The sequence below is a fragment of the Phalaenopsis equestris genome, unplaced genomic scaffold (genome assembly GCF_001263595.1).
Source record: "Phalaenopsis equestris unplaced genomic scaffold, ASM126359v1 Scaffold000233, whole genome shotgun sequence".
Taxonomy (NCBI): domain Eukaryota; kingdom Viridiplantae; phylum Streptophyta; class Magnoliopsida; order Asparagales; family Orchidaceae; genus Phalaenopsis; species Phalaenopsis equestris.
In genome coordinates, this window is record NW_018164675.1 from 993,868 (window position 1) to 1,013,042 (window position 19,175).

General features: G+C 37.2%; 1 protein-coding gene across 2 annotated transcripts in view; it reads left to right on the forward strand.

Annotated features, from left to right (window-relative positions):
* Positions 1-19,175, forward strand: part of LOC110023849 (BEACH domain-containing protein C2-like) — a 167,368-nt gene that overhangs the window by 102,959 nt on the left and 45,234 nt on the right. Inside the window, exons 13-22 of one of the 2 annotated variants that reach the window (XM_020723461.1) lie at positions 287-832; positions 909-1,052; positions 1,200-1,667; positions 10,577-10,725; positions 11,181-11,250; positions 17,338-17,421; positions 17,742-17,798; positions 17,876-17,944; positions 18,026-18,112; positions 18,196-18,312. In XM_020723461.1, coding sequence (XP_020579120.1) covers positions 287-832; positions 909-1,052; positions 1,200-1,667; positions 10,577-10,725; positions 11,181-11,250; positions 17,338-17,421; positions 17,742-17,798; positions 17,876-17,944; positions 18,026-18,112; positions 18,196-18,312 — 1,791 coding nt within the window. The remainder of the gene's footprint in view (positions 1-286; positions 833-908; positions 1,053-1,199; positions 1,668-10,576; positions 10,726-11,180; positions 11,251-17,337; positions 17,422-17,741; positions 17,799-17,875; positions 17,945-18,025; positions 18,113-18,195; positions 18,313-19,175) is intronic. The other variant, XM_020723462.1, reaches the window with a different exon arrangement.

Genomic DNA, 19,175 nt, shown 5'->3' on the forward strand with positions numbered 1-19,175 from the left:
TGCTAAATATTCATTTCTGAAATTTAAAGTTTATCCACCTATAATTAACGTCTCAATCTCTAGCCTATCATTGAAATTTCACTTGGAATTAAAAAGGGCTGGATGAGATTGAGGACTGAATGATAGATGCAACTTGTGGGAATTGATATTCAAAGTAACCTGATTAAGAAGAGGTGAAGTTTTTGTAATTTCTCTCAATTCGAATGTCATTTGAGACAAAACAGGGGGAGCCTATTCTGTTTTGTGGCATCTCCAGAATTTAACAATATTTCCCTTATCTATACAGGCTGCATTTGCGATGATAACCCCAGGTTGGTCTGCTGTTTTTGCATCGCCTCCAGCTGCTATGGCTTTGGCCATGATTGCTGCTGGTGCCTCCGGTGGCGAAACGGCCCCAACTTCTAAAAACACACCATATAGACGTGAAACATCCTTGTTTGAACGCAAGTCGGCTAGACTGCATGCATTTTCAAGTTTCCAAAAGCCTCTTGAGACAGCCAATAAGCTTCCACCCATGCCCAAGGACAAAGCAGCCGCAAAAGCTGCTGCTTTGGCAGCTGCAAGAGACCTTGAGCGCAATTCAAAGATTGGTGCTGGGAGAGGGCTTAGTGCTGTTGCGATGGCCACATCAGCTCAGAGGAGGAGTGCAAGTGACCTTGAGCGTTCAAAGAGGTGGAATATTGTGGAAGCCATGGGTGTTGCTTGGATAGAGTGCCTCCAACCTTTTGATTCAAAATCAGTTTCTAGCCGTGATTTTTCTGCTCTTTGCTATAAATATGTGGCAGTTCTTGTGACGAGTTTTGCTACAGCAAGAAACATGCAGCGGATAGAGGTAATTTGGCAGGATTGTTTGTTTCATAGCATTATTTTTTTATCAAAGCATGCTCAACTTTCTAAATATAGTGCAGATGGAGAGACTTGAACAAGTGGATATGTTAGATAGACGTCGTGTATGCACTGGAGCTCAAGCTTGGAGAAAACTTGTTTATTGTCTACTTGAAATGAATCAGCTTTTTGGACACTTTGGAGATCAATTGGGCAGTGCCAAATTAGTAAGTGCAGTTTTGATGAATTTAGATTACTATTTAGCTACCATGTTCTTTCTTATTTATTTTTCCTTTAATTTCAGATGTAGCAACACAATCCATATAAAGATGATGATTAATGAGCTTTTCCAACATTAATTGTTTTATGTGCAGGCATTTTGGAAGTTAGATACCATAGAAAATTCCTGTAGGATGAGAAGATTTCTAAAAAGCTGTTACAAAAATTCTTCTTATTTGCATAGAGCTGCCTTTTATGAAGATGACATACAGCATAAATCTATGGAAGAATCATATGTTCAACGGTATTCAGACCTTTTTACTTCCATCATCGTGAAACCTGAAGCTATGCAAATGGAAGAAGGAAATGAGAATGAAGATCTGCCTCGATCTTTTATTTCAGACGTTAAAACAGGCAGCCATCCCGTGCCATCAACTGATGTCCATTCATTAGATGGTGAACTGGTTTATAGAGAACCTTGGGCTCCTGTGGATGAAGTTTTGGTTCTACCAGCATCAGTACTTGCTCCCGAGTATATATCCGATGAAACTGATGAAAGAATTATTTTTGAACTACCCTCACTGATGGTTCGTCCATTGAAGGTTGTATGTGGAACATTCCAAGTAAGTTTGTCAACTTAATGCTCAAGTCTTGTTTATTTTCTTCTTGTCTCAATTTGATTTTCGGAACTACCTAAGCTCTTCATGAGATGATAAATTGTGCTATAACTGATGAAAGATTTGTTAACATCTTATGCTTGTTGGTGTATTGTCGGTTGTTAAAATTCCTCTCTTCTTTTGAAAAATATAAAATGTAATTTTGATTTAATTTAATATATATATATATAACCACCCGTCTCCGCTCTGCTAGGGTTTCGCCTCACGGCGAACCCTAGCGTCTGCTTCAGTCGTCTCTGCTTAACCTTCCTCGTCGGCTTCTCGCGTCGCCTGCCTCTGTATGCCGCTTTGGATTCGGCGGGCTGCGTCTGCTCCTTCGTCGCCACTCATCGTCGCCGCTCTGCTCGAACGTGATTCCGCAGGGGCGTTGTCCGCTTCTGCGCCCGCTTCTGCGTCTGTTTCTGCGCCACTTCTGCGATTTGGGCGTTAAGAATAGGGCGTATTTTCTGGGTTTCCGCTCCTGCTCCCTATTTTCTTGATTTGGACTTTCTGGATTCTGACTTTGCTCTTAATTGCTTTCTTCATTGTTCTTAACGCCACACCTCTATCTATTGGGAATGACTTCAGACAGATTGTATGCTGCTGCTCTTGCGGGTGTAAACGCCGCCTCAGGTACACCAAAATCGTGCTCTTTCCATCATTCGTTTGAGTGGGAGAGGAGGATATCAAGAAACCTGAAAGGAAAAATGGGAAGTCTGCCATCCTTTTTACAAAAGCTGAAGGTATTCAACTTGCTTCCTCCTGTCGACTTAATTTAATTGGGAATTTCCTGTATGATCATCCCAAAATGGAGCTGATTCGTAAAGAATTTGTGTTTATATACCTAGTTGTAGAGTGGAAAATTGGACTGTTAGGTGGAAGACACATTCTCATACAAATTAATATTGAAGAGGATTACACGCGTTTATTTGATAGAAGGATAATCTAGATTGATAACAGAGCAATGAAAATTCTGAAATGGTCTGTGGATTTACAGAACTTTTGATCATTCTGGTTTGGATTCGCCTCTCTGGTCTGAAATTTCATTATTTTACTCAAAAAATTTTGTACGCTATTGCCTCAGCTTATGGTAAGCCACTCATAATGGACATTCCTACTTTTAATCTTTCCCGTCCATTAGAAGCCAGAGTACTTGTTGAAAGAGACGTCACTTCATCTGCTTGTGAGGAAATTTGGCTGGACACACAACATCATGGATATTGGCAAAAGGTAGTGATTGAGCATTTTTCTTCGTATTGTTCAAACTGTTGTATGCTCGACAACTCCAGTTCTCAATGCCACCATCTACATACACACCTCAGACCAAAAAAACACAGAGCTCTGCCAGAGACAGTGTTTCATCTCCTCCTGATCAAATCTAAGTTATTGACAATATTGATTATCAAAAGAATGCCCCCGAAGACGTCACTATTCTTGCAGACAATATTAAAACCTGCAGACAATATTACAACCACTCAGCCGTCTCTGGAACCTCCTATCATGGGTTTGAGGGAGATTCTTCAGACCCCACTTGCCTTAGAACTTATCACTGTTATTACAGGTTGCAATACTTCTACTGTTTCACTACCGCCTCATCAGGTCGAGCAAGCTGTATCTATCACTCAGGTTCATGGAGATCATGTTGTGCAACAATCTACACCTGTCCAACCAACTTTGGAATAATCTATTGATCAAATGAGTCAATCACCAGATGAGGAATGACAGGTCTACATATCGAGGAGGAAGAAGAAGAATGGAGACCTACTTGAGCTCAGGAATCTGATGGATAATATTTTGGTTATTTTGGGCAATGACACTCACCTTACTAATTTGTTAGCAGACCCAATTCTGAGAACTAGAGGCAGAAGGAAGACTAAAGTGGGACGTCCCTAGCACTTCTGCGGCCTTTGGTGGCTTTTTGATTTTTTATCTTTATGTGTTTTTGCTTTATTTGAATTTTGTGTGTGTTGTATTGTGTGAGTTGAGTCTTCTTTTAAACTTTCTCGTACAACCTTTCTGTATCTTTTCCGTTTTAATAAATTAACCCTTGAGCTATTTTTGAAAAATGAGACTGGATAGATCTCATTCATTTTATAGTTAAAGTAATCGAGCACAACAGCACAAGTAACACTCCTATCTCGAGGAAAATGCATATTACTTGATAGTGAGACTAGATTAAATAAACTACAGAATTTATAACATCCGTCTGGTCTGCGAACCATTTTTTTTATATAAGCTGACAGGTTTCCCTATATAATATGGAAGATTAGATAATGTTTATATTACATAGACTTAAAGCTCCCTGTTGAGGGAAGGCCTTCTAGGTAATTACCTCTCAAATGACTGAATTCACTTAAGAGAGCTTTCAATGATGATCAGAGGTAACTATTTTCATCAATTCAAAGTTTAAAGTTTCTAAGATTAGACATAGAAAAGTCAAGTGGGGAATGGGACCAAACGGGAACATTTATTTCTGGAATCAAAGGAAAGAAAAGTAGGGGATCTCACAGATCTTGAGGGGAACCTCGGTAACTTCCTAAATTATTCTATTGTTTGGCTTCAATTTTGAGAAAATGTTATTTAATGTTTCAACCTGTTAGTTTTATTATTTAAAACTTACATTTGCATGATGCAATCATACAAATCGCCTGAAGATAGGAGAGTTTATGTCGCATCAGACGACGATTTCGGAATCTAAAATGAGTTTAGAGCTTAAGTTACACAACCTGGCTGTGCAAAAACCTTAAATATAAGATGAGGTTTTATATCACGTTAGACATACCAACTCAAAATTTTATGGCTTGTTGTTTAATTCTATGGAAAGATTTTTTGTTGTTGACATGTTTGCTCTCCCGAAGTTGTTCGTTTTTACATCCTCATCGTGCTGCCCACAGTGTTAAGTCCAAGCTCCAAGTCGTAGCAGTTTCAGGTTTAGTTAATGTTTAAATGTACATACAATTATTGGGTCGGTGGTCTGCTGCTGGATACCGCCTATAAAACTAGACTACTATCCTCCTATTCTAAAAGGTATAATACACATAAATGAAACAGTAGGAGGTGCAGTAAAGGAAAACAACTGCAAAGAAAAAACAGCAAATGTTCAGTGAAGAAGAGCAGTAGAATGTGCAGTAGAACAATAAAATGCTATAAACATAAAATAAATCTTTGTACATAACGGGTCTGCTGCTCTTAAAAATGGGATTAACGTTCCAAGTAGAAGTAAACAAATATAGTAGAGGATTTGATTAGCAGGGTAAACATGCATTTATGTGTAAAAGAACAAGTGAGAATGCATCTCATGAAAGACTCGAACAAAAACAGGGTGTGACCCACGAAAACTCAAAGAAAATTGTCGAAAATGCAGGGAACTCCGAAGAAAACCGTTACTCATGTTAGGGTGGACTCAGAATCAGGACCCTGAGTCAAAATCAAGACCTGGGGCTCTAATTAAACAGTCAGCTCCATGTATGTGTGATTCAAAAGTTGTCTGCCTAACATTCACAGAAAATGGTAATTCTTAACCTGATTCATTTGACTGACTGATTTGTCATCACTTAAAAGAATTTTTTTTAATTAATCATATGTGTGTGTGAGTTAGTCATATTGTTAGACTAAAACTTCCAATTGTCTGTAAAAGCAAGAGGTAACTCTTTTCCAAGTGTTAGAGAGACAGTAATGTCAATCCCTCATTCTCTCAAAGTCACCGAGTCAGGATTGTGCTAGAATTTCTCACAATCATTGCTCTTAAACCCCGAAACCGTCCTACTTACTGTCTTGCTTGATGATTCATATATATCGGGCTATATATGTGCACTTATGCTTCAGACATAAGCACCTAAATCAAACCAAGAAACAGGAAAAGAAAAGAAGAAAAATAGGATAAGAGACAGGAGGGATTGATTCATTTGAAATAGAAAAGTAGTAAATGATGGATCTGCCCTCAAAACCACATTCAAAACCATTTCCAACATCCGGTGACACGAAAAAAAAGCCTCTTTTGAAATTTTCATTGTCCCGACATTCCAAAATGTAATAGATATGTAAACATATAAGAATTGCATGGTATGTATGTAGATCTCACAATCACAGCAGAGAAAACACCCAAAGTCAGGCCAAACCGCAGCCCACACATCACCAAAACAGGGCAAACCGGCAACCCAAATTAGCCGAAAAACAAGCCAAAATTTGCAACCTACATATTACCAAGACAGGGCAAAACCACAGCCCAGATTTCTCCAAAACAGGGCAGAAAACTGCAGCCCAAATCCGACCAAAAATAGGGAAAATGGCAGCCCGAACCTCATCAAAATAGGGCAGAAAACTGCAGCCCAAATCAGCCCATGCATGTAAATTATTCGATATATAAGAATTGAATGGTATGTATGTAAATGCTGCCAATCTATCGAGAAACCCAAAAAATTCCCCACTAACAGGTTAAATAATCACAGCTGTAATTATGGCTCAACATTGCATCATTAGCAAAGCCGACAACATAAATTCCAAGTTCTGTCTTATGTGCATCATAAACAAATGAAAGTATGAGGTTGAAGGTAAGATTAGATGTCACATGCCTAGATGTCACATGCCAAATGTATTGCTTGGGCACAACGCTCCTAGAAGCAAGTTAAGTCTAAAATGCATGAAATTAAACCTGTGATGATGTAATGGCATTTTGACCACAACAAAACATATAATGCATTACCTCTATAAATAGCCTATATCCACTTAATCAACGTTTACCATCCACAAATCCTGGATTAGCTAAACTTCACCTTGCTGCAATTCAATAGCAATAACAACGACAAAAACTCCAATCTTGACTGAAAGCATGCTCAAGATCGGATCAACATTAAGACCGAGTTTAGAATGCAATATTTCATTCATTCGTATCAAACGTAGTTCTCCAGAAAAGCATTCTAGCTAAACCAACTTTTATGGATCAACCAACAAAGTTAACTAAAGCTACAAAAGAACTATCAATTGAATTTAATGCCCAGAGTTTTAAAATGGCATGGCCGACAATAAAAAAAAAGTGAAATGACCATCATACTTCTTATCATCCGTCTCAAAAGAGAATTAAGCTAAACTTTCATGGATAAGTACAGTAAGTGCAGTCAAGATAAACTCGACAAACGATTATGAACACATTAGAGCACAACTACTCAAAGATACCGTCTTAACAATTAACCAAGCAACCAAGTAAGAATAACGAGTAACCAAGCAAAATGAACACCTCATTCTTTAACCTCTCTTTTTTATATATATACACACTCAAATCAACCAACAAAACAGGCCCAAAAGGTAGCATTTAAACTTTTCCAAACCTTCAACAAAACAACCCAAAGAAAGTAGCATTTGAAGGCCTCAAATCTGCAGCCAAATCTATAACTTCACATTTAAACCCAGGTGTTATAGACATAAATATAAAGGAATTGGGTGGTGTACATGTAAATCTCAGGAATTTGAGCAGCATGTAACTTTCCTCTCTTTTTTTTTATGAAATTCACATGTGAACATTCAAAGAAGAGTAGTATGTGAACTCAAATACATCAGTTTCCCATACTTGTAGAGGTGTGTAGGGATTAAACTAGTAGGATTACTGTCATGGAAACTTGTTGATATAACGGCCAAGAAATCCCACATATTTGAAATTCACCAACTCTTTATGGTCAAAATCAGAAACTTCCTCTTCTTTTTTCTTTTTTAAAGAGACCAAGCAAGACAACAAAACACCAAGGAATCCACAACAGTATCGAGCAACCAAGCAAGGAGTACCGGGCAAAACAAGAAGATTGAGCGGTTAAGGGAGGGAAAAGAGTTGCCTCATGAGGCAGAACCAAAAGAAAATGCAAGAGCAAGCCCCTGAAAATTTTCAGCAGCACTTCCCCTCTCCTTAAAATTTCGGCCAACCCAAAACCCTTCCCCAAGTGAGGTATTTATAGCCCAGAAGGGAGGAAGTAGCCACCTTCACTTACCAGGTCGGTGAGTCAATCGCGACAGAGACGGGGCGGAAGCGACAAGAGTCGTAGGGGGAGCGTGGCGGGTAGGTGGTGCAGGGAGCAGATGGAAGCTTTTCGTAGAGCACGCGGGAGGGGACCTCGAGGTCGAGGTCAAGGTCAAAGCCGCATGAGGAAGAGAAGTTCGTTGGAGCAAACTCGGCCCTAGGGTCTCACCTGGGCTGCGACCAAAGAAGGGGAGAAGGGGCGGGCTCGACTAGGGCTCTCGATCAGGAAGAAAAGGATTGGGCTCTGTTCGAAGGAAATGGGGGAGTTCGGGTGGGAGTGTGCGTGAGTTAGGTTAGGGATTTGGGTAAAATGAATTTTCTATTTTTTCTTAAAAGTTTAACATTAAAATTTCGCAACTCGCCCACTATTCGCTCGTGCACAAAACCATATCAAAATGGGTGTTATTCCTAAGTGAATTCGACGTTCTGAATGCAATGACACACTCTGTTTCGTCATCCGGGGTTGTTCGGACAACCTCGTCGACGATCGGGTAAAAAATGTGTCGAATTCAATTTTCTTCAAATTTCAGGCTTGTGATCGATCATTTCAAAATTTTATTTATGTTTTGATTAATTATGCAACATTTAAAGGCGTAAATGACGTAAATTGCGATAATTAAACAAGTCAATTGTCTGAATTGCGAAGTTTGTGCGTGCGAAAGTGCAAATTGTGCATAAGAAAATACTAGGGCTTAATGATCATATAGAGACTTCTTTTGAGTTCCCTCATGTTGGTTTCAATCTTCTAAGTGTTAGAGGTCAAGAACCACAAATGCGGAACTCCAAAAGAGTAAAGAAGTAGTTTATATTTTTTAAAATGAGGTGGGTCCTACTACTAGGGCTTTAAGATAAACAAAGGGAGAATCCTAAGGTTAGACCTTGAACCCTAAGAAGAAAACAAGACCTCGCTAAAAATGAGGTCAACATCTATCTCAACTGATAATTTTCTCTAGGTGCGACCTCTGGAATAAATCTATGACTTTACATTTCATGTTGCAGTCTTTAATGAGCAATACATTTGAATGAATACCTTGCTTTTGACGGCCGCTGAGCACCTGTTGTAGCTCTTATGGCTATTGCATTTTGTTTGATTAAAATTGAGGCCATGTTTGAATTGTCTCCCTTTCCTTATTTTCTGAACATTCACTCAATTGAAAGGAAAACTGGTTTGGGAACCATATTTTCATTTCTTATTTTTAGAAACAAAAATGAGTTGTTTAAAAAAATGTGAAAATGTCTAAAAGAGCATATTGACCTTTTTTTTGTGAAAATATGCCCTAAGTGATTGTTTGGACTAGTTAGATTAATTAAGATATTTGCATACTAATTATGCTAATCAAATATTAATAAAACAAATCAGTGATGAATTATAGCTTGTTCGGGATCAATTGTTTTTTGTTTTTATTTTTATTTTTAAAATCTTGTTTTTTTACATATTTTATTTTTTTTCTAAAAATAAATTAACATATTTTTTAAAACAATCAAAACAACTCTTAGTTTGAGTATCTTTAAAAACAATCATTCTTTAATCAAATAGCCAAACATATTTTGTTTTAAATCAAAACACAAACAAAATAATACTAATTGATCCCAAACGGCCCCTTAATTCTATATTTAATATTGGGTTTTATAAATGTTTAATTTTATTAATTAGGTATGGGACAATCAACTATTCCAATGATTTATTAAAATAATTCTTTATAACTATTTATTAAAGAGAATTAGGGATTATCGGAAGTTTAACTATGGTCATTTAGTTTATTATTATGTAATCGTAGTAATAAGACATAGAATAATTAATTAATTTATTAAGTAGCAAGAATAGTTAATTATGTATTAATTTGGATTTGTATGTAAATATTAATTTCTGATTTAATTTTTATTTATGGTAAATAAGATTTTAATTAATATTTAATTCATAAAAGACCAGTGTAATTTGTAATGAATCTTTTAGTCAGGCTAATTAAAGATTAATTAGGATTTTAATTTTTATCATGAAAGGTATGGCAGTATTTAATTTTGATAAGTTGATCTAATACAGTAATTAGTTAAGAATTTTATGTTGTCTTTAACCATTTATTCTATTTGATTAGGAAGTAATTACAGTTTTAGTTAATGTCATTAAGTTTTTAAACTCTAATTAAATATTTGACTAAGTATATATGTTTAGGATTGGATTAGCCTAAGAAATTAATAAGTAATTAGTGATTATGATCATGACAGATTAATTAGTGCTAAAATCAGGTTTAGTTTGCATAATCGAAACTTGGATGTGATTATTTTTTATTAAATAATTAATCATCTTAGTTAAACTATAGGAAACTTTTATTTTAAATTTTCATTCCAAGTTTATATTTTATTTTCTGATTTTAAAACAAGGAATGAGCAAAACATACAAACATTATTTTATTTTACGTGAAATTTAAAGCAACAAAAAGAAAAAAAAAGAAGGAAACAAAACATTTCTAAATATGGCCTGAATTTTTTTCATGCCAAGCCATATTATTAATTGGCTCCTTTGTCTTGTGTTTCAGGTCAATCCTTCAAATATCGTACTTGAATCTCACAAATGTCATCAATTTTTTACACTCTTTTCAGTTAGTGTCATTGAAGAACTCATTTTATTTATCTAACATTCTTCATTTTTAATTGCTAAAATATTTTTATTTTTTTTATCCTAAGCTATCTGTTTGATGGATTACTGTAGTTCTCCAACAATTTGTGTTTCAGCTTTTGCCTTTTTTTTTTCTTTTCTTTAAATGCTGTATTCAAGCATGTTACTTGTATATTTCTCTATTTTTGGTAACAGCAACTAGATTCCTATGTATGGGATTTATGGTTTTCTAAATTTTGTATTGTTTCCTTTTTCCAGATCACAACTAAGAGAATAAATTTCATTGCTGATGTGCATACTACCGATGAATCCATAGCTGAAAGCTTGGCTGCTTCTGCCCAACACCAGGAACAAGGGAAGGACAGAAGTTGGTCCATCTCAACCCTTCATAAGATTTTTTGGAGAAGGTTGAAATAAAAATCTGACCATCTTCATTATCTTGCATGTCATACTACCTAAAAGTAAATTAAAATTTATCAGAAACTCATTTATAGAATTTTGAAGAGGTATTTCTGTCATCATTTGAAGGCTACAGATGCGGTGTTTTTCAATTTAGCCTTCATGTTGTCATAAGCATAATGCATTTCTACCTTGTTTTATTTCATATTTCTAGGTTAGTAATCATTAGATATCTTCTTCATACTATTTTCCATTTTGAAATGACATTTCTTTAATTTATTTTGAAATGCTTTTGGACATCTTGTTTTGTATCTTAGAATTATTTTGATCATCCTTACGCCTTCAAACTAGGTGGAAAATACTTTAACTTCCCTTTTATTCAAATTATTCACAATACATTGAATTAAATTATTTTTTGATGCATCTCTTTCATTTATTTATCCCATTTGTTTGCTTTTTGTAGATATTTTGTGAGAAGAAGTGCTTTAGAAATTTTTATGGCTGATCGATCAAATTACTTCTTTGACTTTGGGGTAAAATCTTTCTGAAACTTCCATTCAATTTCCTTATATGCTAGACTAAAAAGTTTCGTGTGTAGTTTATTAGTCTCTCGTGATTATGTTGAGCTGCATGACCTGTTTCTTCCTTTCAAGTTGCCTTAACTTAGTACTGCTTATACTCAACATCCTGGAGATATTACGTGTGTGCCTGAATTATTACCTGGCATGATGTAAACTCTGCATTCATGGCCAGAACCGGTCCAGACCGGTTTGTTTACTGGCCGGTTCAGGGAATTCTTATTTTCTTGAGCTGGCTGCTCTCTTACGCGGTCTATTTAGTATTTTATTTAAGTTATTATCAGGGTATTATATTTTCGAGATATAAATATGTTGTTAAACCTGGTTTGACCCCCTTTGATTTTGATTTTATGCCATTTAGAGATTGTGCCTCTGATTTTCTACCCAAATGAATGTTGGATCCTTTTTAATGCACAAGTGTTGTGCCTGTAGCCTGCTCAGGACTTTATGGTGGATTACCCTGGCATCCATACTCAGACGTACTGCTATTTTTACTGAGTTGCCTGCTGCCTTTACCTGGGACAGCAGCCATTATTTTTTTCACCTTCCAATCTTCATCGACTTCTTTTCCCTCTTTTTTTTTTGCTCTTCTACAACATTTTACTATTAGATCCAATCCTCAAACACCTTGTAGGGACCCTAAAACAGTGTCATGACATGACATATATCCACTTAGATAAATTGAGCATGCATCTATATAAAGGCTTGGGGGGTTGTACATGTATGTTTTAATGCATACTGTGCAATTGTGTTTCTTTCTTACGAACGTAATCTTTGATGCTGGATCAATTTATCTGAGATTGGTCAAATCACTAATTAGTTCTTGGAGAAATGATCCGTTTGACAAATGGTCATTGAAATTGTAAATTTTTGTCCTGATAGAATATATATTCCTAAGTACAAATTATATTATCTTTTAAAAAAATCCATTTATGATATATTTTGTTATTTTGATAGTTGGCTGGTCGTGAATGTTCTTTATTAGAATATTAGAATATTAGAATATTAATATGCAGCTGTATTAATTGTTTTGATTTGCTTTTATTACTTTCATTTTCCCTTTTATTCTGTTTTTATTTGTTTCCTTACTAGTAAATTCTGTAATAGGTATTTATACTCCTCTTTGCATCAATAAGATCATCTTGGTTCTATTCTAACATGATGTCAGAGTCATCGCTCTAACCTAACTGTTGTCGGGCCTTCCTTGCTGCATGCTAGACCTACTTCCAGATTCTTGTCCATATAGGTCGCGCCTTCTCGTCTCCCATTTAGGTCGTGCCTTCCCTTTTCCTATATAGGTCTTGCCTTCTGTTGGAGTCTTGTCCCTCGTCCGGTGGAGTCTTGTCTCTTCTGTTGGAGTCCCTGTCTCCCGTTAGAGCCCTCCCGAGCCGACCAGATCTTACCCGTCCGATCCTAGCCGGCTGATGACTCTTCAGAAAAGGTGATCTGACAGCCGAAATCTTCTTCCAACCAACCAGAATATCTCTTCCAGCATTGAGCCATCATTAAATGTTTTTTATTTCACTGGATGATCAATTCCAATCTCTGTTCCTCTGCAAACTGGAGGACATGAGAACATCATGAACTTCTTGATTACAACCCATAAACTGAACGACGATAGCTTTCTTTAATGGTCTCAATCTGTGTCCTTGTTCATCAAAGGGCGTGGGAAATTCGGTCACCTCGTTGGTATGATTTGTGAATCTCCAACGACTGACCCGACATTTGGGGCCTGTGAAGTTGAGAATTCCATGGTCATTTCGTGGTTGATTAACTCAATGGAGGCATCTATTGGACGATCATATATGTTCCTTCCGCAAGCGCCCTCTGGACAGCAGTGCATGATACCTACTCAGATGTAGGGAATTCAAGCCAACTCTATGAGTTATCTAAGTAAATCTATGAGGCAAGACAAGGATCCAGGATTGTAACCCAGTACTACAAGGACCTAGTTGCATTATGAATGGAATGCTACTTATATTATCACTACACTTGGGAATCTCCTGTCGACCTATCTCTCTTCCAGAAATTCTAAAAAATTATATCATGTTTCAATTTCTAACTAGCCTCAACAGAGATCTTGACGAAGTCCTGGGACGTATCCGTGGTCGGGATCCTCTTATTTTGACTCGTGCTGCTTTCATTGAGATTTGTCGTGAAGAGAGCCGAAGGCTTGTCATACTTGGTGCTTCTACTGCGTCAGTTGAAGCATTCGCCTTGATCTATAATAGTTCTCAAACCCGAGTTGGTCATCCCACCTGTGATTATTGTTGCAAACCCAATCACACTCGTGATAAATGTTGAGACCTTCAGCCAAATCTTCAATTGCCAAGGTCTCTCTACGACATCTGAATCCAACACGGTACTGCAAGCCTCTACTTAGAACAATCCATATTCCTCCAACTCTCTTAAAAGTTAAATGGAGCCCTTAATCAAGTTGCTTGGATCTGGTCTGCTCTCTTCCGACCCGTTGAATTCCCATGTTCGTCAAGGTACTAATTCTATGATACTTCTTTCTTTTGCCCCCTCTAGTCTGTCTGTTGATCATTGATTCAGATGCCACAGACCACATGACTAGAAGTTCTCAAACTTTCTCGACATACTACCCTTGCTTAAGGAAATGTACTATTAAAATTGCTGACGAGTCTTCATTGCTGATAAATTGTCTGTTGTTTTAACAACAGATCTAATTCTGGAATCTGTGTTAAATGTACCTCTGTTGAAATGTAATCTTTTATCTGCAAGTAAACTGACAAATGACATTGATTGCGTTGCTCATATTTTCTCTGATGTCTGTGTCTTTCAGGATTGCCGTTCGACGAGGATGATTGGAACTGCTAAGCGGGTTGAAGAGCTTTACTTTTTTTAAGAGAAAAACACGGAGAATGAGGACACTCCACCCAATAGTTGTAGTTTTTCAATGAATGTTCTATTATACACTCTCGTTTGGGTCATCATTGTTTCCAGAACTTAAAACAGTGGTATCTATTGATATTGACTAATAAAAATATTTCTAATTTCAAATGTGAAACCTGTCAGTTAGGTAAATATTATTATGTTCGTTATCCATCCCATAATTACACGTCTTTCGTTCCTCTCTTATTCATAGTGACTTATGGAGACCCTCTCGCACTCTTAACTATACTAATAAACGGTGATTCCTTACTTTAATTGATGATCATACTCGGATGACACAAGACTATTTTTTAAATAATAAATTTGAAGCTGCTATCACTTTCAAAAACTTTCACACACTTATTTTGACCCAATTCAAAACTCCTATTCAAATCCTTCAGACTAACATTGGTCATGAATTTTTTAACTCTATATTAGGAGAATTCGTGGTATGTTGGGACATATAGCTCTTGTACTGACACTATTCAACAAAATGGGGTAACCAAGAGAAAAAAACTGACATGTCATCGACGTTACTAATCCACTAAGTTTCACTCTAATGTCATAAAACGTTTCTACAATGATGTCATTCTTTCTGCCACTTATATCATCAATGAAGTTCCCTAAAAAATTCACAACTTTCTTACCTCTTTAGTCGTCTTAAGTTCGTGCTTTCCTCACAATTGGGTCTTCTTCACTTTAGATCGCAAAATATTTGGGTGCACAACTTTTGTCCGGAACACATCCCCAACTAGGAGTAAACTTGATCCTATGCCCATAAAATGTGTTTTTCTAAAATACCCTGCTACTCAAAAGGGGTATCGGTGCATTGACTCTACCACAAATAAGGTCTATACGAGTGTTGATGGCTCCTTTCTTGAAAGTGTTCCTTACTTTCCTACCTCAGCCTCCGGTGAGGGGGGGAGTAGAGTTCGTGAACATTGTTCCTTACCCCATTCATGTGAATGTCCCCCTTACATTACTTACCATCAATGACCCTTTATTCCTTTGGTCACACCCATTTCTCCTACCACCAAGGAGTCCTCTCTCCCTCTGATTCCACCAGCACATGGTCCCACTTTCTGTGTCTATACTTGACGCACTCGTTCTGATGCACCTACTCTAGAGCTCGTTAACCCCTTGTGGGACTCTGAATCCCCTCTTGAAAACATTTGCAGCACTGCTCCTCCAAATGAGGAAGCCAACTTCTCTATTAAGTTACACAATCAGGCATGCTCTCTCCATCCTTTGGTAAACTGTCTCTTTTCGCAGATTATTACCCACCTACAAAGCATTTACTACGGCCCTAACCAATCATTAGCTTCAATCTAAGCAGACCTTACTTGGAAAACTGTCGTCATGAAGGAGATAAATGCTCTTTAGTGGAACCATACCAGGGACATTGTTGATCTTTCTCGAGGCATGAAAGCAGTAGGATGCCGATAGATTTTTAGCATCAAGTTTAAATCTGATGAATCCTTTGAACGCAACAAGACACGATTGGCTGCTAAAGGATACTCACAGACCTGCGGAGTTGATTATGAGGAGTCTTTTGCGCCAGTTGCTAAATCAAACACCATTCGGATCCTCTTATCCCTTACAGTAATTCTAGATTGACCCTTATCCCAGGTTGATGTTAAGAATGTGTTTTTGAATGACAATATTATAGAGGAGGTATATATGGTTCTTCCTCCAATCTTTGACTTCATTGCCTCCCAATGGCAAGTATGTAGACTGCAAAAATCCCTTTATGGGTTGAAGCAATAATCATGAGCTTGGTTCGGGAAATTCACAAAAGTGGTGGTAGATCATGAATTCACTTAGACTCAATCAGACCACTCTCTTCTTTTGGCACTCCTCTAGTGGCAATGTACTTGTCCTTATTGTTAATTTTGATGATATAGTACTCACAAGAAATTATCTCCCTGAAAGGCATAATTAATGCTTACTTGGAAATGAGACTTGAGATCTCTCCGGTACTTCGTAGGCATAGAAGTTACTCGGTCTTCTCAAGGTATTTGTCTGTCTCAACGGTAATATGTGATTGACCTTTTAACAGAGAGCAATCTTCTCTTATGCAAACCAGTGGCCGTCCAGATGGATCCCAATGAAAAACTTCTTGATGTTCCCAACTCAGTTGCTGTAATCAAGACTCAGTACCAACATTTTGTGGAGAAGCTCATCTACCTTGCCCGTACACGCCTCGACATATGCCACGCAATTGGAATAGTCAGTCAATTCATGCATAATCCCTATGAGCACCACCTTTAAGTTGTCCACTATTTAAAAGGCACACCAGGCTCAAGTTTGTTTTTTTCTAGCCACACTTATCATTCTATTGAAGTTTACATAGATGCAAATTCGGCCCTGTTGGTTTATGATCGGCGATCTACCTCGGAATACCGCTCATTTGTGCGAGGCAACCTGTTTCAAGAAGCAGTCTGTAGTTTCTCATAGCAGTACGAAAGCCAAATTTCAGTCCACATCCCTGAAAATTTGTGAAGAACTTTGGTTACACATCATGCTCCACGAACTATGTATGATTGTCTCCACTCCCCTCCAATTGTTCTGTGTAACAAGACTGCCATTAGTATTGCTCACAACCCGGTCCAACATGATCGCACTAAGCATGTTGAGATTGGTCACCACTTCATTAAGAAAAAGTTTGAGCCTGGGGAAAATTGTGTTCCATTTTTGTCGTCTAGTGGTCGGCTAACAAATATTCTAACAAAGAACCTTCTCGGCCACTGTTCGATGATTTCAAATTCAAGTTGAACATGATTGACATCTATGCTTCAATTTAAGAGGGAGTATCATAATATTAGAATATTAATATGCAGAATTTTGTATTAATTGTTTTGATTTGCTCTTATTTATTTTGTATTAATATTTTGTTTTTATTTGTTGCCTTAAATCCTCTAATGATATTTATACCCCTCTTTGCATTAATAAGATCATCTTGGTTCTATTCTAACATTCTGTAAGGATTTAGTCAAAATAGAACATATGATCCATGGCGTTTTGTACCACTTTGACGATGCAAAAATTATGAACCTAGAGAGAAATTAATGTGTACTTGAAGCGTTAAGAGTATCAGCTGGCCCTTTTTGCATATATAAAGTAGTTTCTATTTTTTATTTGTTTCAGAGTATTGAAGGATGTAAGAATGCATTTCGTGGCATCATTCAGGCACGCCCGCCTCATGTGCATGATATCTTTTTCACAGCAAAGGTTAGCTCTTCTTTTGCCTCAAACACTCTTTTTTAACGAGTAAAGTGCCAAAATAGTCCCTTGACTATTTAGATGGGGTCATTTTAGTTTTAGAGTCATTAAAAGTGCCAAATTGGTCCTCAAATTATTTTAATATGGATTGAAAGGACTAATTTAGCCCCCTTTAAAAGAGTCTGGGGACTAAATTGACACTTCTATAGACCCTTGAGACTAAAATGACTCCCGACAAAGAGGCATCATACCATTTTGATTATTTTCTCTTTTTATATTTTAATGTGCAACTTAACCATAGCTGTGTGGATATCCACAATTTGTTGTAGAGACCTGAGCAGATTTATAGAGAAAGTCAGCTTATGGATCGTTGGGCCAGGTGGGAGGTAAGAAGCCTTATGGTCTGCATGCCATTTTACAGTTGATAAAGCAAATTCATGATTTCATTTACTTCTTGCCGCAGATTAGCAATTTTGAATATCTAATGGAACTCAACACCTTGGCTGGCCGTAGTTACAATGACATCACACAGGTTAATTTACTAATTATTATGTTAATGATCTTTTGAGAGTATTTCACAGTTCATACTCTTAACTTCCTGTATTATCTGCAGTATCCTATTTTTCCATGGATCTTGGCAGATTATTATTCTAAAACATTAAACCTTGATGATCCTTGTTCTTATAGAGATCTTTCAAAGGTATCTATGGGAATTGTGTTTTTAATATTTCTGCCTTCCATTGGTTTAGCATTTTGTTTGACTTTTATAGTTCTATGATACAGCCAATTGGTGCTCTAAATCCTGACAGGCTAAAGAAGTTCCAAGAGAAGTACTCTACCTTTGATGATCCCAACATCCCCAAATTCCATTATGGCTCACATTATTCTAATGCCAGAACGGTGATTTTCCACTCTTTTGCTCATTTAGTAGTCTAAGCAGTTGTTCTACTATTTGTGCATTTATATGTTGATATTCTTAGAAGTGCCAGAAAATATTTTAATATGTATTCTACTAAATTAGTTTTTTTGTATCTTGATAATTTAGATGTGAACTATGTGGTTCAGTCATGAAAGACCGGCATCCATGAGATGAGGAGACATAAATTTACGAGCAAATGTTAGTAGAAGTTTGAGAAGAATACCTAGCTATACATTTTTTTTTTTTTTAATCTATGTGATACCAGAATTAGTTCAAAACAACGTAAACGAAAACAAAATTTATTAAGTAAAGGGATCGAGGCTCAAATCAGAAATATGACACAACGACAACAACAACCTCCGGTTAGGGCCATAAGAGAAGATCTGAGGGCGGTGGTGGCGTCGGCGAAGCGGCAAGAAGAAGGGGAAGGTTTGGTGGCTATACGGTAGGTTGGGAAGGGAGTTAGTGGGTGGTTTTGAGGGCCGCAGGAGGGGACGACAAGGAAGGCTGCAAGGAAGGAAGTGACAGGGTGTTGGGTGATGGTAGGACGGGCTGGACAGCAAGGATAGCTACAGTTAAGGGGTGGCTGGCTAGGTGGACAACCAACTGGGAAGGGTGCGGCCAGCTGTTAGAGGGCTGGAGGGAGCAGAGAGGAAGTAGGCCGATGGCTAGAGGGGGTAAGGAGGAGATCAGAAGGGATACAACACCATCTCAGAGCAGGATATAGCCGAAGCACCACCCTTAGCAAGGGAAGAGGAAACTCCACACAAAATTTGAAAACAACAATCAAACACAACCTAATCATAATCCCAGAAAACAACATATGTATATGTATATATATATA